This window comes from Branchiostoma floridae, chromosome 5 (assembly GCF_000003815.2).
Source record: "Branchiostoma floridae strain S238N-H82 chromosome 5, Bfl_VNyyK, whole genome shotgun sequence".
Taxonomy (NCBI): Eukaryota; Metazoa; Chordata; class Leptocardii; order Amphioxiformes; family Branchiostomatidae; genus Branchiostoma; species Branchiostoma floridae.
In genome coordinates, this window is record NC_049983.1 from 26,649,278 (window position 1) to 26,665,268 (window position 15,991).

A 15,991-nucleotide genomic window follows, 5' to 3' on the forward strand; every position below is an offset into this window, starting at 1 on the left:
TCTGTAAGCTATAATTCTTCGAAATTTAGAGCCAAGAAAAGAAAGCGATTCTTACAAACCATTCTGTTACGCTGTCAGCCTTTTGTTTGTTTGTTTGTTTAGTTGTTTACATCGCATAACCTGTGGACCACTCTGAGGTATCACATATCGAGGCGTGCCCATACTCATATTGATGAATCTGGTGAGATCTTTGACCAGCTCAATGCGTGGCTGTCCCGAAATATGGGACTTTAGCTTATCACCGTCTGAATCCTAGAATCTACATGCTTAAATCTGAGTGAAAGGTACATTTTGCGGGCTTTTTCGATGAAACATTACTTGAGTTTTTTTGTCAATATTTGTGACCACCAAACGATCTCAGCGTATTACCTGACATCATCTTTTTCTTCTGTAATGTTTATTTCCTATGCCTCTGAACTTTATTAACCTTATTTGTTTAAGGGTTACCAAAGTTTGGTAACTATTTCTTCTTCTCTATTTTGTAATTGTTTTTTATTTCTTTTTTGTGCTTGTTTGTACAAAATAAAACATCGACATCTACAGAGTATTTAGCAACGCCCATCGCTGGGAATAAAGCTCATGGAGTGAAATTCTCCCACAGCATTTGTTTGTACAATAAACACACAGTTTCTCGCGGGTACGCTTTCAGTCCTGGTAGATGCGCACAGCTCTCTTTCATAGTTTGTTTCTTCTAACTGACCCTCATGTCTATAGTACACTAACGGATATTCGTGTTTCTAGTACGGTAATAGACCCTCGTATCTGCAATGCTTTGACGGATAATCGTGTCTGTAGTGCGTTAACAGACCCTGGTGTCTATAGTACTACCCTGACAAACCCTTGTGTCTGTGGTACCCTAACAGACCCTCGTGTCTGTAGTACCCTAACAGACCCTCGTGTCTGCAGTACCCTGACAGACCCTCGTGTCTGTAGCACCCTGACAGACCCTCGTGTCTGTAGTACCCTGACAGACCCTCGTGTCTGTAGTACCCTGACAGACCCTCGTGTCTGTAGTACCCTAACAGACCCTCGTGTCTGTAGTACCCTAACAGACCCTCGAGTCTGTAGTACCCTAACAGACCCTCGTGTCTGTAGTGCCCTAACAGACCCTCGTGTCTGTAGTGCCCTAACAGACCCTCGTGTCTGTAGTGCCCTAACAGACACTGGTGCCCGTAGTACCCTAACAGACCCTCGTGTCTGTAGTACCCTAACAGAGCCTCGTGTCTGTAGTACCCTAACAGACCCTCGTGTCTGAATTACTTTATCAGACCCCCGTGCCTGTAGTACCCTAACAGACCCTCGTGTCTGTAGTACCCTAACAGACCCTCGTGTCTGTAGTACCCTAACAGACCCTCGTGTCTGTAGCACCCTAACAGACCTCTTGTCTGTAGTACCCTAACAGACCCTTGTGTCTGCAGTACCCTAACAGACCCTGGTTTCTGTAGTACCCTAACAGACCCTCTTGTCTGTAGTACCCTAAGAGAACCTCTTGTGTGTAGAACCCTAAGAGACCCTTTTGTCTGCAGTACCCTAACAGACCCTCCTGTCCGTACACTACACATCATGTACGTATTGCGGGATTGATCTTGGTATCAACAGACAGGTGTTACAAGTGCCGGGGGAAAGTTACATATCTCCAGCTGTCAGCCCCGCCGTGTGTGGGGTCGCGGATCGATACTAAAAGTGAAAGTGATGGATGCGACAGGGCGATCTGCAGTACCCTGAACCGTGACCCCGCTCTTCGGTATTTGTTTATTTACTTTCACCCCGGAAAAATGTATATCACCTATCGACCATTGTGTCACCCGGAAAATATGTCACCTATCGACTACCAATGTTTGCCCATAGGAAAGCTATACATTTTCATACTACTACTTTATGCCACACGTCTTATTGTATTGTTTATGTTAAAATTGTACAATGTGTTCTTGTGAGTAGCAATAAGGTGCGATAATCAATGTAAACAAGCCTGATAATTCGGCTTTCGAGCCGCAAGTTGGTTGTGAAATGAATAAACCATTCTCTCTCACTCTCCCTCTCTCTTCATCCATGAGTAAAAACTGTCGGCTAGGTAAATATTGGTGGAAGGTAAGTGATGGGCTCCACCTTCAACACTGTAACAAAGTAGATAACAACTCACTGCCCCTACGGCTTTATAAATTACTACCGGTCCCCGGGACTACCTCTTAAAACTTCAAATGAGGCGCCACAGTTTCAGCTACAAGGGACAGAAATGTGCGCAAAGTTTGGGAAATGATGGCTCATAGCTTGTTTTTTCTTTCTTTGCGCAAGAGAAAATACACGAAAGAGCAAACTATAAACCTTGTACATAAGATCCAAACTGCAGCCATATCCGGTCCTTATTAGCACATTTAAGGTCGCTGAATGTGCACACAATCGCAAATGGACTATTTCGCCCAGTCACAGTGACGCAGGTCCACTGCCGTTACCGTTTCATCCCCTGTAACCAATATTTCACACATCCATCTTCAGACCTGCAAACGAGGCAACGTTCCTGGCTATAACTTATAGCCTTATATAGTCTTATAGTCTATGGCTCCTTTGTCTCACTTTTGTGTCGTCCGCCTCACTCGATTTGCTCGGGAAAGGATTTGTGATTTTTTTAAAAACTGTCACAAATTCGGGGCCTTTGCTTCTGACTAGTCCCCAACCAAGGTCAGTGCTGTGTTGGGAGTAGCCTGGAATCTGTCCTATATACTAGTTTCAATTATGTTTTAATTCATTCATACAGTTTGCTTGGCATACCTGATAAACCGCTTCATGGTGTAATACAACTGGTTTGTCCTGAGTACAAGCTGCTGCATACCCAAACAGATTTATTTGATCTGCTCACATAGGGATGTACCCCTATTCTTTTTTATACGCGTAAGTGTGGTGGTTTCTTTAACATGATCGCGTTGTGGCTCTCTTCAAACGAGAGCCCTCATTTGACGTCCTGTGGTAAGGACGTCTCTAATGGCCGTAAGCACTAATCACAATAAGTCAAAAGAGGAAATGGGTGTTAAGTGAATTTCCTCAGGGACACAACGTCGTGAGTTGTCAGGGATTGAAACTCAGTACCACCAGGCTTTGAGACCAGCACTCTCACCACAAAACCACCGTGTCATTGCCGGTTTGCTTCTCATGCCTGTATCCAGGCAGAGTATGGCATTCCCGACTTTTTTTCCAAAGTCCATTCTTGGATAGCGCAGACGGCATTTTAAGAATCGTAGGCAACTTCACCAACCAACCAACCAACCAAGTCTCAACCACACAGACGACCTTATTCACGACCATGGTCTGGAGAAGGTTAGGAGGCCATGGTCGGCTATGTGTGACAGGTGCTTAATAAATCTCAACCATGGTCTGTAGAAGGTTGGGAGGCCATGGTCGGCTATGTGTGACAGGGGCTTAACTCCCAACCATGGTCTGGAGAAGGCTGGGAAGCCATGGTCAGCTATGTGTGACAGGTGCTTAACTCCCAACCATGCCCATGGTCTGGAGAAGGTTGGGAGCCCGTGGTTGGTTATGTGTGACAGGTGCTTAACTCCGAACCATGGTCTGGAGAAGGTTGGGAGGCCATGGTGGGCTATGTGTTACAGGTGCTTAATAAATCTCAACCATGGTCTGTAGAAGGTTGGGAGGCCATGGTCGGCTATGTGTGACAGGTGCTTAACTCCGAACCATGGTCTGGAGAAGGTTGGGAGGCCATGGTGGGCAATGTGTTACAGGTGCTTAATAAATCTCAACCATGGTCTGTAGAAGGTTGGGAGGCCATGGTCGGCTATGTGTGACAGGTGCTTAATAAATCTCAACCATGGTCTGGAGAAGGTTGGGAGGCCATGGTGGGCTATGTGTTACAGGTGCTTAATAAATCTCAACCATGGTCTGGAGAAGGTTGGGAGCCCATGGTTGGTTATGTGTGACAGGTGCTTAACTCCGAACCATGGTCTGGAGAAGGTTGGGAGGCCATGGTCGGCTGTGTGTGACAGGGGCTTAACTCCCAACCATGGTCTGGAGAAGGCTGGGAAGCCATGGTCAGCTATGTGTGACAGGGGCTTAACTCCCAACCATGGTCTGGAGAAGGTTGGGAGGCCATGGTCGGCTATGTGTGACAGGGGCTTAACTCCCAACCATGGTCTGGAGAAGGTCGGGAGGCCATGGTCGGCTATGTGTGACAGGGGCTTAACTCCCAACCATGGTCTGGAGAAGGTTGGGAGGCCATGGTCGGCTATGTGTGACAGGGGCTAAACTCCAACCATGGTCTGGAGAAGGTTGGGAGCAAATAGTCAGCTACGTGTGACAGGGTCTTAAGTCTCAACCATGGTCAGCTATGTGAACAGTTCTTTACTAACAGCTCTCCCGGCACGGATAACTACTTAACTGTTGGCACGCGAACCTACGAGCTGCCATCGACTATTTTAGTGAACACGGCGCTACAAATCAGCCACACGTTAGGGCGACGTTTTACTGTATTATCGATTCGTGTGTCAGTCTATAAAGTACAAGGCAGTCTATTTCTGCACACGCGACTGGATTGCGTAGGCAGGATCATAATTTACAAGCAAGCTACTTATATGAGCAAAACCTGGTGTAGACAGTGTTCGCAAATAAGACATACGGCACTAAAATCATTATCAAAACAACAAAATAGTCGTATCAACTGCTGATTTTCATTGAAAGATACTGAATCTCACGATATATCCGTGTCCCATTTGATTGTGACAAGCTATCATATTATAACTTATGTTACTCTTCATTGTTTAGTTTTCAAGTAGAATGTTATTGTTTTGTAAGCAAAGTTTTAAGATTCTTTCAGCATTTCTATTTCACAGTTGACTGTGTGGACGTCCCCATAGTTTTCGTTATGTCAGCGAAGCTTCTGTTAATGTATAAGGTCGGGGATCCCCTCACAATCTAGCCCAACATCACGGAGTCTACACAAATTAGCTCTCTGGAGAGCGCATGTCAAAAACCCTGGTGGGACTTCATGGGTGAAGGTTGGCTGGGCTGAACGGCAGGTAGTGAATTCATCAGGATATTCGTTACTATATCTTTAGATCCAGGTCACAGCTCTCGTAATGCTAAGATAAGTAAATACATAAAACATTGCTTTGTGATTAGAAAAGTTAGTGACACTAAGCCCGCCTGATTGTATGGAGGTTTTCGTATAATCCTATATTATTTAGTTTGTAGAGTTTTAAGATTTATTCTGTATCCACTATTCTTTGTAGTTTACATTTGACCATATAAAATTCACTGTACTTTCTATCGTGTCAATAAAACTTGTTGTATCTTATATACCCATCATGTCGATATGGTGCTAAGATGAATTATTTTAATTGTGACTTTTTGGCCGTATTTGGGCTTAAGCCACCAGTTTTTGCTCAGAAAGTACAAGCTGCGTCGGACCTGATGTTTAACGTACTCAAAAGTGTAGCCAGCCACAAACACGGGGCCGTTGGTCGCACCAAGGAGGACGACCGAAGCACTTTTTTTCTGCGTGGACGTTTAGTGCTGTGTAGCTGTGTAGTGCAATTCTGAAGGGCACTGCATTGCGGCCTACCAAGGATTCATACCTAGAATCTTTACTTCTAAGTAAACCACAAGAAGACCACCTTTCTTCCTTGCCTTCCTTTATCTCGCCATTGTCCCGTCAGCATATTGATCAGGCTTCTCCTGGGATTCTTCCGGCAACCCGAGCCCTTTATCCAGCGGCCATATGACTAACACCACTTCCTCGGGCCTTCCGCCTGTACAAAGGGCACCGATTCCTCAGACTTTACCCCATCCTTTCATTCATGTATTCCCTCTAAATCCCAACGCTCATCCACGCAAGGAATAAATGACCCTGCGGTTGACAAAAGGTCCCATAGACTTGGCAAGACATGGTCCCTGGCATCTCATGGCCTATATATTGGTACAGATGTCTCATCTGCATGTTGATGTACAAAGGGCACCTAATCCCCAGACTTTACCCCATCCCTTCATTCATGTATTCCGTCTAAATCCCAAGGCTCATCCACGTGAGGAAGCAATGAGGAATCAATGACACTGCGGTTGACGGAAGGTCCCATAAAGGGATAAGTAGGTTGATGGCAGGATCGACCCAGTCTGTAATTACAAATGATGTACGGATGTCACCAGTACTGCTCATAATCACAGATGATATACGGATATAACGGCCCGTAATAACAGATGACATGCGGATATCGGGGTCCGTAAATACAGATGATATACATAAATCACTGCATGTAATTACAGATGATATACGGATATCCCTGTTCATAATTAGAGATGATATACTGATATCACCGCCAGTAATAATACATACCATGCCGGCATCACTGCCCATAGTGACAGATGACATACGGATATCACATCTAATAAACTCATTTTCCTTTCCTTTCCTTTTCTTTCGTAGCTAATAATTACAGATATCACGGTCCGTAATAACAAATGTACTCATATCACCGTCCATGATAAGACATGACATACCGGTATCACTGCTCATGAATATAGATGACATACGGATGTTGCATCTAATAATTACAGATATCACCGCCCGTAATAATACAAGCCATACCTGCATCACCGCCCGTAAATACAGATGACATACGGATGTCTCTGCCCATTATTACAGAAGATGTATAGAGATCATGGCTCCTAATAACACATGATATACGGATGCCATGGCCCCGTAATGTCAGATGGTTGTCACTGCCCATAATTTACGGATGTCCCTGCCCATTATTATAGAAGATGTATGCCTGTAATGGTGCATGATATACGGATGCCACGGCCCCGTAATACCGGATGGTTGTCACTGCCCATAATTACAGATGATATACTGATATCACATCTAATAAACTCATTTTCCTTTCGTTTCCTTTCCTTTCCTTTCCTAGCTAATAATTACAGATATCACGGTCCGTAATGACAGATATACTGATATCACCGTCCATAATAAGACATGCCATAACGGTATCACTGCCCATAATTAAAGATGACATACGGATGTCCCTGCCCATTATTACAGAAGATGTATGCATGTATGCCTATCATGGCGCCTAATAACACATGATATACGGGTGCCACGGCTCCGTAATACCGGATGGTTGTCACTGCCCATAATTACAGATGATGTACCGATATCACCGCCCTTAATAACACTTTTTATACGTAAATTACGGCCTGTGAAACTTTACCTATACGGAAACCCATAAGATAGCTACAATAAATAGGCACGACCTGTCCGCAGTGCTTCAACTAGTGCCGTTGTTGTAAATTCCGTAGGTCCGGTTCGTGGTGCTGGCTATAATACATCTGTTCTCGTCAGACATGTAGGAGCATGATTACAAAAGAGAGCTGTCCATGGTGCTGCTTTTACCGCTGTTCTGATACCTATATATTCTGTCCTTAGTGCTGATTTTATTGCTGTTATGGCACCTTTATGGAATGACAGGCCTTAGGGCCATGCTCGAGCATGACGCACCGGCTTACACGAGTCAGGGTAGGAGGAACCCCTTACATTCTTGGTCGAAAGTCCTCCTAGGAGACGGAAACTCCAAATAACAAACCCGCATCTGCTGGGGCCGTCTTACACGTGACATGCAGTTCTAGTCCCTTTGAGACATAGTGGGCCAGTAGACGAGAGGGTAAAGAAGAAATTGCACACCCCTCCTTCACCTTGAAAAGTCAGGATGCCGAACATACCGGCAACTGCCTGTTTGCCTGCTCATCTGTCGAAAATTCCACAGCAGAATCCGATCTGGCACCTTGATGGTCTGTCCATGGTGCTAATTTTACCACTGTGCTTGAACCTCTATGGTGCTGATACAAGGTCTGGCCTTAGTACTGCATGTATTGCATTTGCTACAATTGACATTGATAGTCGTTGACAATGTTGCCAGCAGAATACTGCCAGCAGAATATGCCAATATTTCTCACTTATTTCTAACTTTAAACCGTCAAACCACCCCCATTTTAACCCGTTGAGTGGTATCTGAGACTTGGTTTGAGCGTCCATTTTTAAGCAAACTTCCAAAGACAAAATATCTTCTCTAGCGAACCACCACCACTACACCAACATGCATGTCATTTTTCAGACCCCCCAACGATGTACAAGATTACGGGAAAATCCAGGTGGGGTGAAGCAAATTGCAGGCGGGTCTTGATAAAGAGTAGAGGATTTGTTCTCCGTCAGAAGATCGATGATTCACCCTTGTAGAAGCGAAGTTTAAATTACAGCAAACAACCCCGGATCTGAACTGGATTCCGAGGCTTCCGTCTTGAGCGTGCGCGGAGGATTTGGAGCTAGTTAGGAGCTATTTCGCCGGTCACAGGAGAGGTTCAAACTATAACAACAGCTGGGAGAGCAGATTTACCACTGCCACTGGTAAATAACTCCTACAATCAATCCCGTTACAGGAAACATTAACTCTTCGTAAGAACTCGGGATAACATTTCTTTCCACGTACTGCAAAACTATGGAACTTTCTCAATGACAACTGTTTCCCTCCTGTTTATCCATCTAAACGAATATTCATCGCTATCTCAATGTGTGATTATTGCTACCACACAAGGCTTTGAAGTGGTAAAACAGCCTTGCTTTCAATACAGTATTGCGAGCAATTTACCCGTTCAATTGACAAAAAAATATGCGGTTGCAGCGTTCTGACAGAAGACTAAGTAAGATCTTCTTCTCTTACACCTAAGCGTCACAGGGGTTGAACTGTCTCTTCAAAACATCCCGTCGCACAAAAAATTATCCGGATTCAGCGTTCTCTCAGAAGACTGAGTACGATTTCTGCTCTGTTCCATATAACGGTGCACACACCAATTCTTCCGCGACATGAGTCCGAGATAGTGCGCGACAAAAATGTGACGAAAGGGTTTTGAGGGTCTGGGTTTGAGTTCAAATTTCTCATAATCTGCTGCGAAGGGTCATTTAATACTGACATGGCTAAAAAGCGTACGAAGTGATGTGTTTTTGGTGCTAATTGCTTTTGGGCCCAATTTTCATTTCCTTGTATTTCTACGCGTTGGAAGTGATTCGCCCGTTGACCCAGATTCACCGTCCATATGCGTTCCGTGAGCCGTGTTGGTATGCGCGTCGGGTTATTGTAAAAATCTTAGTGTTACGATTTTCTTTATATTTTGCTTGATTAATCCTAGGTGTATTCTCTTTCCGACAATATCAGTCATTTTCATGACTAAACTATAGGTGATGGGTTTATTTCCACGTCAAAATTCCAATTTTTTTGCATACTTTTTTACGTGAAAAAAAAAATTCCTCCCCCAAAATTAAGAAAGCTGGAGAGAGTAAAGAAACTGAAACCCGACTGTTCTTAAAGCTGGACTGATACCCTTCATTCCCAGCTTTTCTGCTTTAGATTTATTTTCTTGAAGAGACGGCCTCTCGACTTGAGGGTGCGCAGCCTCGATTTCAGACCCCAAATAAACTGGGGTGTGCACCGCTAAGGGTACCAGGGGCTGGACTGTCTCTTCAAAACATCCCATCGCACAAACTGTTACGCCACAAGCATAAAACTTGCCATCACCAAAAAAAATGTGAACTATCTTATGGCAGCAAACACGTTAAACACAGAAAACAAAGTAATATGTCTTGGTCAATGAAGACATGTTTTGAGAATATACATGTACATAATACATGTACATATGTATCAATGTGTATTGCTATAAATTAGTTCATTTTATTACCTGTAATGTGTAGTAATCGGATACAAAATGAGTGATTTAACAGGTGAAGACAGACGATAAGTCACGTAATTAACATCTGGTTATCTCGTTAGTTCTCGTTACTATTTAGACGTTACAGCTTCAATACTAGTAGATTTACGGTATTAACAGGCGTCGTGTTAAGAACGGGTTTTATCTTTAGGAAGGATGGTAATGTCCTTAATCATCTCTGCGTTTCCGTTTGTAATTTCTTCACGGATGTCGAACACAGACAATATTAAGTTAGAATTGGTAGGTTCTGTGTTTGATAACACCGTGCGAGATACTTCAAAGCTAATGTGTAATGGCTAGATCACATCTAACTATTAGTAGTAGCGTATACGTAACTTCGGCCTTGAGAAAGCACATCGCTTTTCCGAATACACAGTCATAAACGGGATCAACAACACAGTAGACAAAAAGAAAACACAGGTACACTCAGAGATAAATAAAGTTACTAGGTGGGCCACATGAACGATTCTAGTTACATCACTCAATTTGAGATTAAGTGCAAGCAAAATAAGAACTGTGACTAATACTTAGGACAAACCTACAAATCTAACTGTAGTATCGAAACGGTGGGGGTAAGGGTGCTGGTGGGTTGAGAAAACGGCAGAGCGGACTACCGAAGAATGCCGTCCGGTCGCGCTCTGGGTGGGAATGGACGTGGGAGACGCCAGGCCTGGACATGTGCTCGCCTGGCACCCCGGGGAGGGGCGGAGCTTGTAGTCAGGCCAATTAACAAAAATGACTCGTAGACATTTTTCCACCATTTTATTTGTCTATCTATGCGTACAAAGGTATCATGTATAATGCATACATGTAGCTGTAGAACTTCGCGTACCAGCAGCAAAAGTTAATCAACTATTACCCAAGCAAATGAGTGCGAACATACTTTCATGTAAATGCAGAACTGAATAACTACAGTATCGTAGTTATTCCGGCATTTAGTGACTACCTTGAAGTCAACTGTACAGAGTTATCTATCAGGTAGCACCGCATATACGTAACCACTGATGATCATACAAAGCTATCACAGTTTTTGTCGCTACAGTATCGGGTAACTACATCTGTCTACCAAATAGATGCACAGCTATCAATGTAGCTTTTAACTTTAGTTACATGTATATCTACCCATATACATATATAACCGCTCCGGTATCGTACACATCTACCAACGATTACGTAAACACAGGAATGAATACCGATTACCTATCAATGCCAACGCTTTTTATTTGTAACTATGACAAGAAACTACCACCTGTACTTCTCCTTACATAACTACAAATGGCTGTCAACGGTTACGCATTTCCAGTCAACCATAACCCATATTTCTCCATACATCACGTTACATAACCGTGCTGTCAACGGTCACACAGCGTCGCCCCATTAGGGCCCATATTTCACCATATACTATGTTACGCCCTTTTTTCTCTTAAAGTTGTGACGCCTGTGTGGCCAAAACTTGGCAAATTGCTCAAGAAATTTGTAGATTTTAATTTTTGAATTACTGTACATCATATTCCAATTATGGATTCAAGGGTCAGACAAATCCAATCGCTTAACTGTCACTCTGCGATCATCGTCTAGTGAAAGGTGGCCTTACCGAGACGGTCACTCTTTTGCATATCAAGTGCGTATGGGCTCCGTATTGACATTTTGAGGCTTAGGTAAACTTTGCAGGTAAAAAGATGTTTGTTTTTTTACTTTAACCAGCCGTGGTGCAACCTGTTATAATCAAACCAAAAAGAATTCTTCTTCTACCACAAGCCACAAGCCACCTTGACAAAAATAACTCAATACGAAACTCATACGGACTTGACATACGCACAAGTGTTACAGACCCCTCAAGGCGGGTTCACAATTGCGTATAAATTCAAATCCCTATGAGGTCCGTATGGACGCCTTAGCCTCTATGGTCACTGAAATAAAAAATGGCAGAAAATTGAAAAATATAGCCAAATAACATATGCAGGCCAGCGGAGTCTAAGCTGGTCGCAAACCGTACTCCTCGGACAGCTAACTCCTCTTGCATGTTATCTGGCTATATTTGTCCACGTTTTATGGTTTTGCACAGCGACCTGTGTCACAACCCCCCTTACATAACCAGTACGAAGTTACAGCCCCCTTACATAACCGGTACGAAGTTACAGCCCCCTTACATAACCAGTACGAAGTTACAGCCCCCTTACATAACCAGTACGAAGTTACAGCCCCCTTACATAACCAGTACGAAGTTACAACCCCCTTACATAACCAGTACGAAGTTACAGCCCCCTTACATAACCAGTACGAAGTTACAGCCCCCTTACATAACCAGTACGAAGTTACAGCCCCCTTACATAACCAGTACGAAGTTACAGCCCCCTTACATAACCAGTACGAAGTTACAGCCCCCTTACATAACCAGTACGAAGTTACAGCCCCCTTACATAACCAGTACGAAGTTACAGCCCCCTTACATAACCAGTACGAAGTTACAGCCCCCTTACATAACCAGTACGAAGTTACAGCCCCCTTACATAACCAGTACGAAGTTACAGCCCCCTTACATAACCAGTACGAGGTTACAGCCCCCTTACATAACCAGTACGAGGTTACAGCCCCCTTACATAACCGATACTATGTGCTGCGCATAGCTGTCAACCATCCTTACCCCCCGCATGACAAATCACCTGCGGCTATAGATAAACATTCATCAAGCGCGCTGCTCGGTAATTAAGCGCCTCAAGTCAAGGCCAACCGCGCGGAAGACGGAGATTTGGGTTTATTATATCTCCCAGAGGGGCTTACAAGGACACTCGGTTAAGCGCTGTGAATATAAACTACGTGTAAACTTGAGTAAGAAGGGGGCTTATCACAGATGCAACAGGACGGAGCCATTTGTTATCATTATCTGTGGCCGTGAACTCGGGGTGGTCAGACCTAGTCCCCGGCGGTTGGTATCAGTTAGGCCATGTTGTGTACATTAGATGGATGGCACTCATACGAGCATCACTTTCCGTCCGTTTAAAAAATAACGCTTTTAGTCATACCGTTAGTTGTACAAAGCAGCTGACATTGAGAACAAATATGAAAAAAATAGGATAACGGATACTAGTGTTGCAAGATATAAATCATGTCCAAAAGTAAAAGAATAAGATTTAAAAGAGCAAAAAATAAGAATCTACTGTTCTATAAACCACGTGTAAACTTGAGTAAGACGAGGGTTTGTCACAAATGTAACAGGACGGAGCCCAGAGTGGTCAAACCAGTCAACAGTCTGTGGTTCGTGTCATGTTGAGTCCATAAGATGGACGACGCTCACACAATCAGCACTTTCCGTCCGTCTCGGAAAAAACACTACCGCTTTTGATCCAACTGTAAATTGTACAAAGCAGCTGCAATTGAGCACATTCATGTCGTCAAGAATAGAAAAACGGATACTAACGTCCTAAAAGATACATCATGTCCAGAAGGAAACGAAGAAGGAACAAAAATGAAGAATGTATTGGTCTCACACGCGGAAGACGAAGAATCGGGTTAGGTCTATTCCCCACTGAGCATACAGGGACGCTCGTTTGTGGCTGTGAATATAAACTACGTGCAAACTTGAGTAAGATGAGGGCTTATCACAAATGTAACAGGACAGAGCCATTTGTTATCATTACCTGTGGCCGTGAACCCAGCGTGGTCAAACCCAGTCAACAGCGGCTCGTGTCATGTTGAGTCCATAAGATGGACGACGCTCACACAAGCAGCACTTTCCGTCCGTCTCGAAAAAACACTACCGCTTTTGATCCAACTGTAAATTGTACAAAGCAGCTGCAATTGAGCACATTCATGTCGTAAAGAATGAAAAACGGATACTAATCGTAAAATGTAAATCATGTCCCACAATAAAAGAATAAGATGTGAAGGAACAAAAGTGAAGAATCTATTGGTCTCACACGAGTAAGACGAAGAATGGGGTTCAGATTATCCCCCGACGGGCTTAGAGGGACTCTAGTTTGTGGGCAGTGAATATAAACTATGTGCAAACGTGAGTAAGACTAGGGCTTATCACAGATGTAACAGGACGGAGTCATTTGTTATCATTACCTGTGGCCGTGAACCCAGCGTGGTCAAACCCAGTCAACAGCGGCTCGTGTCATGTTGAGTCCATAAGATGGACGACGCTCACACAAGCAGCACTTTCCGTCCGTCTCGAAAAAACACTACAGCTTTTGATCCGACTGTAAATTGTACAAAGCAGCTGCAATTGAGCACATATATGTCGTAAAGAATAGAAAACGGATGCAAACGTCCTAAAAGGTACATCATGTCCAAGAGTAAAAGAATAAGATGTGAAAGAACTAAAGTGAAGGATCCACTGTTCTCACAAGCGGAAGACGAAGAATCGGGTTAGGTTTATCCCCCAAGGAGCTTACAGGGACGCTAGTTTAAGAGCTGTGAATATAAAATAGGTGTAAAATTGAGTAATAAGAGGGCTTATCACAAATGTAACAGGACGGAGACATTTGTTATCATAACTTCCGGCCGTGAACTTGGTGTGGCCGAACCCTCTCCTCGGCGGTTGGTGTCAGTTAGGGAATCCATGAGATTGGCGGCAATCACACGAGCATCACTTTCCGTCCGTCTCGACGAAAAACTAACGCTTTTAATCATACTGTAAATTGTATGAAGCAGCTGAAATTGAGCACATATATGTCGTATAGAATAAAAGAGCGGAAACTACTCGTAAAATATAAATCATGTCCAATAGTAAAAGAATAAGAAATAACAAAAGTGAAGAATCTACAGGTCCCTCACGCGGAAGACGACAAATGGGGATAGCTTCTCCCCCTAAGGGCTTAAAAGGACGCTAGTTTAAGCGCTGTGAATATAAACTACGTGCAAACGTGAGTAAGACTAGGGCTTATCAGAAATGTAACAGGATGGAGCCATTTGTTATCATTACCGGTGGCCGTGAACTCCGCGTGGTCAGCCCCAGTCCCCGGTAGGTTCTGTCAGTTAGGCCATGTTTAGATTGACTTGCTTTAGATAATGATGCAATTTGTACAAAACAACTGAAATTGAACACACACAAATGTCGAAAATAATAGGAAAACGGATACTAGCGTCGTAAAATGTGAATCATGTCCAAAAGTAAAAGAATAAGATGTGAAGGAACTAAGTGAAGGATCCACTGTTCTCACACGTGGAAGACGAAGAATCGGGTTTAGTTATCTACCGAGGGGCTTACAAGAACGCTCGTTTGTGGCTGTGAATATAAACCATGTGTAAACTTGAGTAAGAAGGGGGCTTATCACAAATTTAACATGACTGAGACATTTGTTATCATTATCTGTGACCGTGAACCCAGCGTGGTCAAACCCAGTCAACAGTGGTTCGTGTCATGTTGAGTCCATAAGATGGACGACGCTCACACAAGCAGCACTTCCCGTCCGTCTCGAAAAAACACTAGCGCTTTTGATCCAACTGTAAATTGTACAAAGCAGCTGCAATTGAGCACATTCATGGCGTAAAGAATAGAAAAATGGATACGAACCCCATAAAATGTAAATCATGTTCAAGAGTAAAAGAATAAGATGTGAAAGAACAAAATTGAAGAATCTATTGGCTCACACGTGGAAGAGGAAGAATCGGGTTTAGCTTATCTCCAAGGGGGCTTACAAGGACGCTAGTTTGTGGCTGTGAATATAAACTACGTGTAAACTTGAGTAACAAGGGGGCTTATCACAAATGTAACAGGACGGAGCCATTTGTTATCGTTACTTCCGGCCGTGAACTTGGTGTGGCCGAACCCTCTCCTCGGCGGTTGGTGTCAGTTAGGCCATGTGGAGTCCATGAGATTGGCGGCAATCACACCAGCATCACTTTCCGTCCGTCTCGAAGAAAAACTAACGCTTTTAATCATACTGTAAATTGTATGAAGCAGCTGAAATTGAGCACATATATGTCGTAAAGAATAAAAGAGCGGAAACTGCTCGTAAAATATAAATCATGTCCAATAGTAAAAGAATAAGAAATAACAAAAGTGAAGAATCTACAGGTCCCTCACGCGGAAGACGACAAATGGGGTTAGCTTCTCCCCCTAAGGGCTTAAAAGGACGCTAGTTTAAGCGCTGTGAATATAAACTACGTGTAAACCTGAGTAAGACGAGGGCTTATCACAAATGTAACAGGACGGAGCCATTTGTTATCATTACCGTCGACCGTGAACTCAGCGTGGTCAAACCCAGTCCCCGGCGGTTCTGTCAGTTAGGCC

General features: G+C 43.7%; 1 protein-coding gene across 1 annotated transcript in view; it reads right to left on the reverse strand.

Moving 5' to 3' along the window:
- Positions 1 to 824: 824 nt before the first annotated feature.
- The window catches only part of LOC118416390, a 55,331-nt gene continuing 40,164 nt past the window's right edge, over positions 825 to 15,991 (reverse strand). Inside the window, exon 2 of the mRNA XM_035821486.1 lies at positions 825 to 1,234. Within this exon, the coding sequence (XP_035677379.1) occupies positions 825 to 1,234 (410 nt within the window). The remainder of the gene's footprint in view (positions 1,235 to 15,991) is intronic.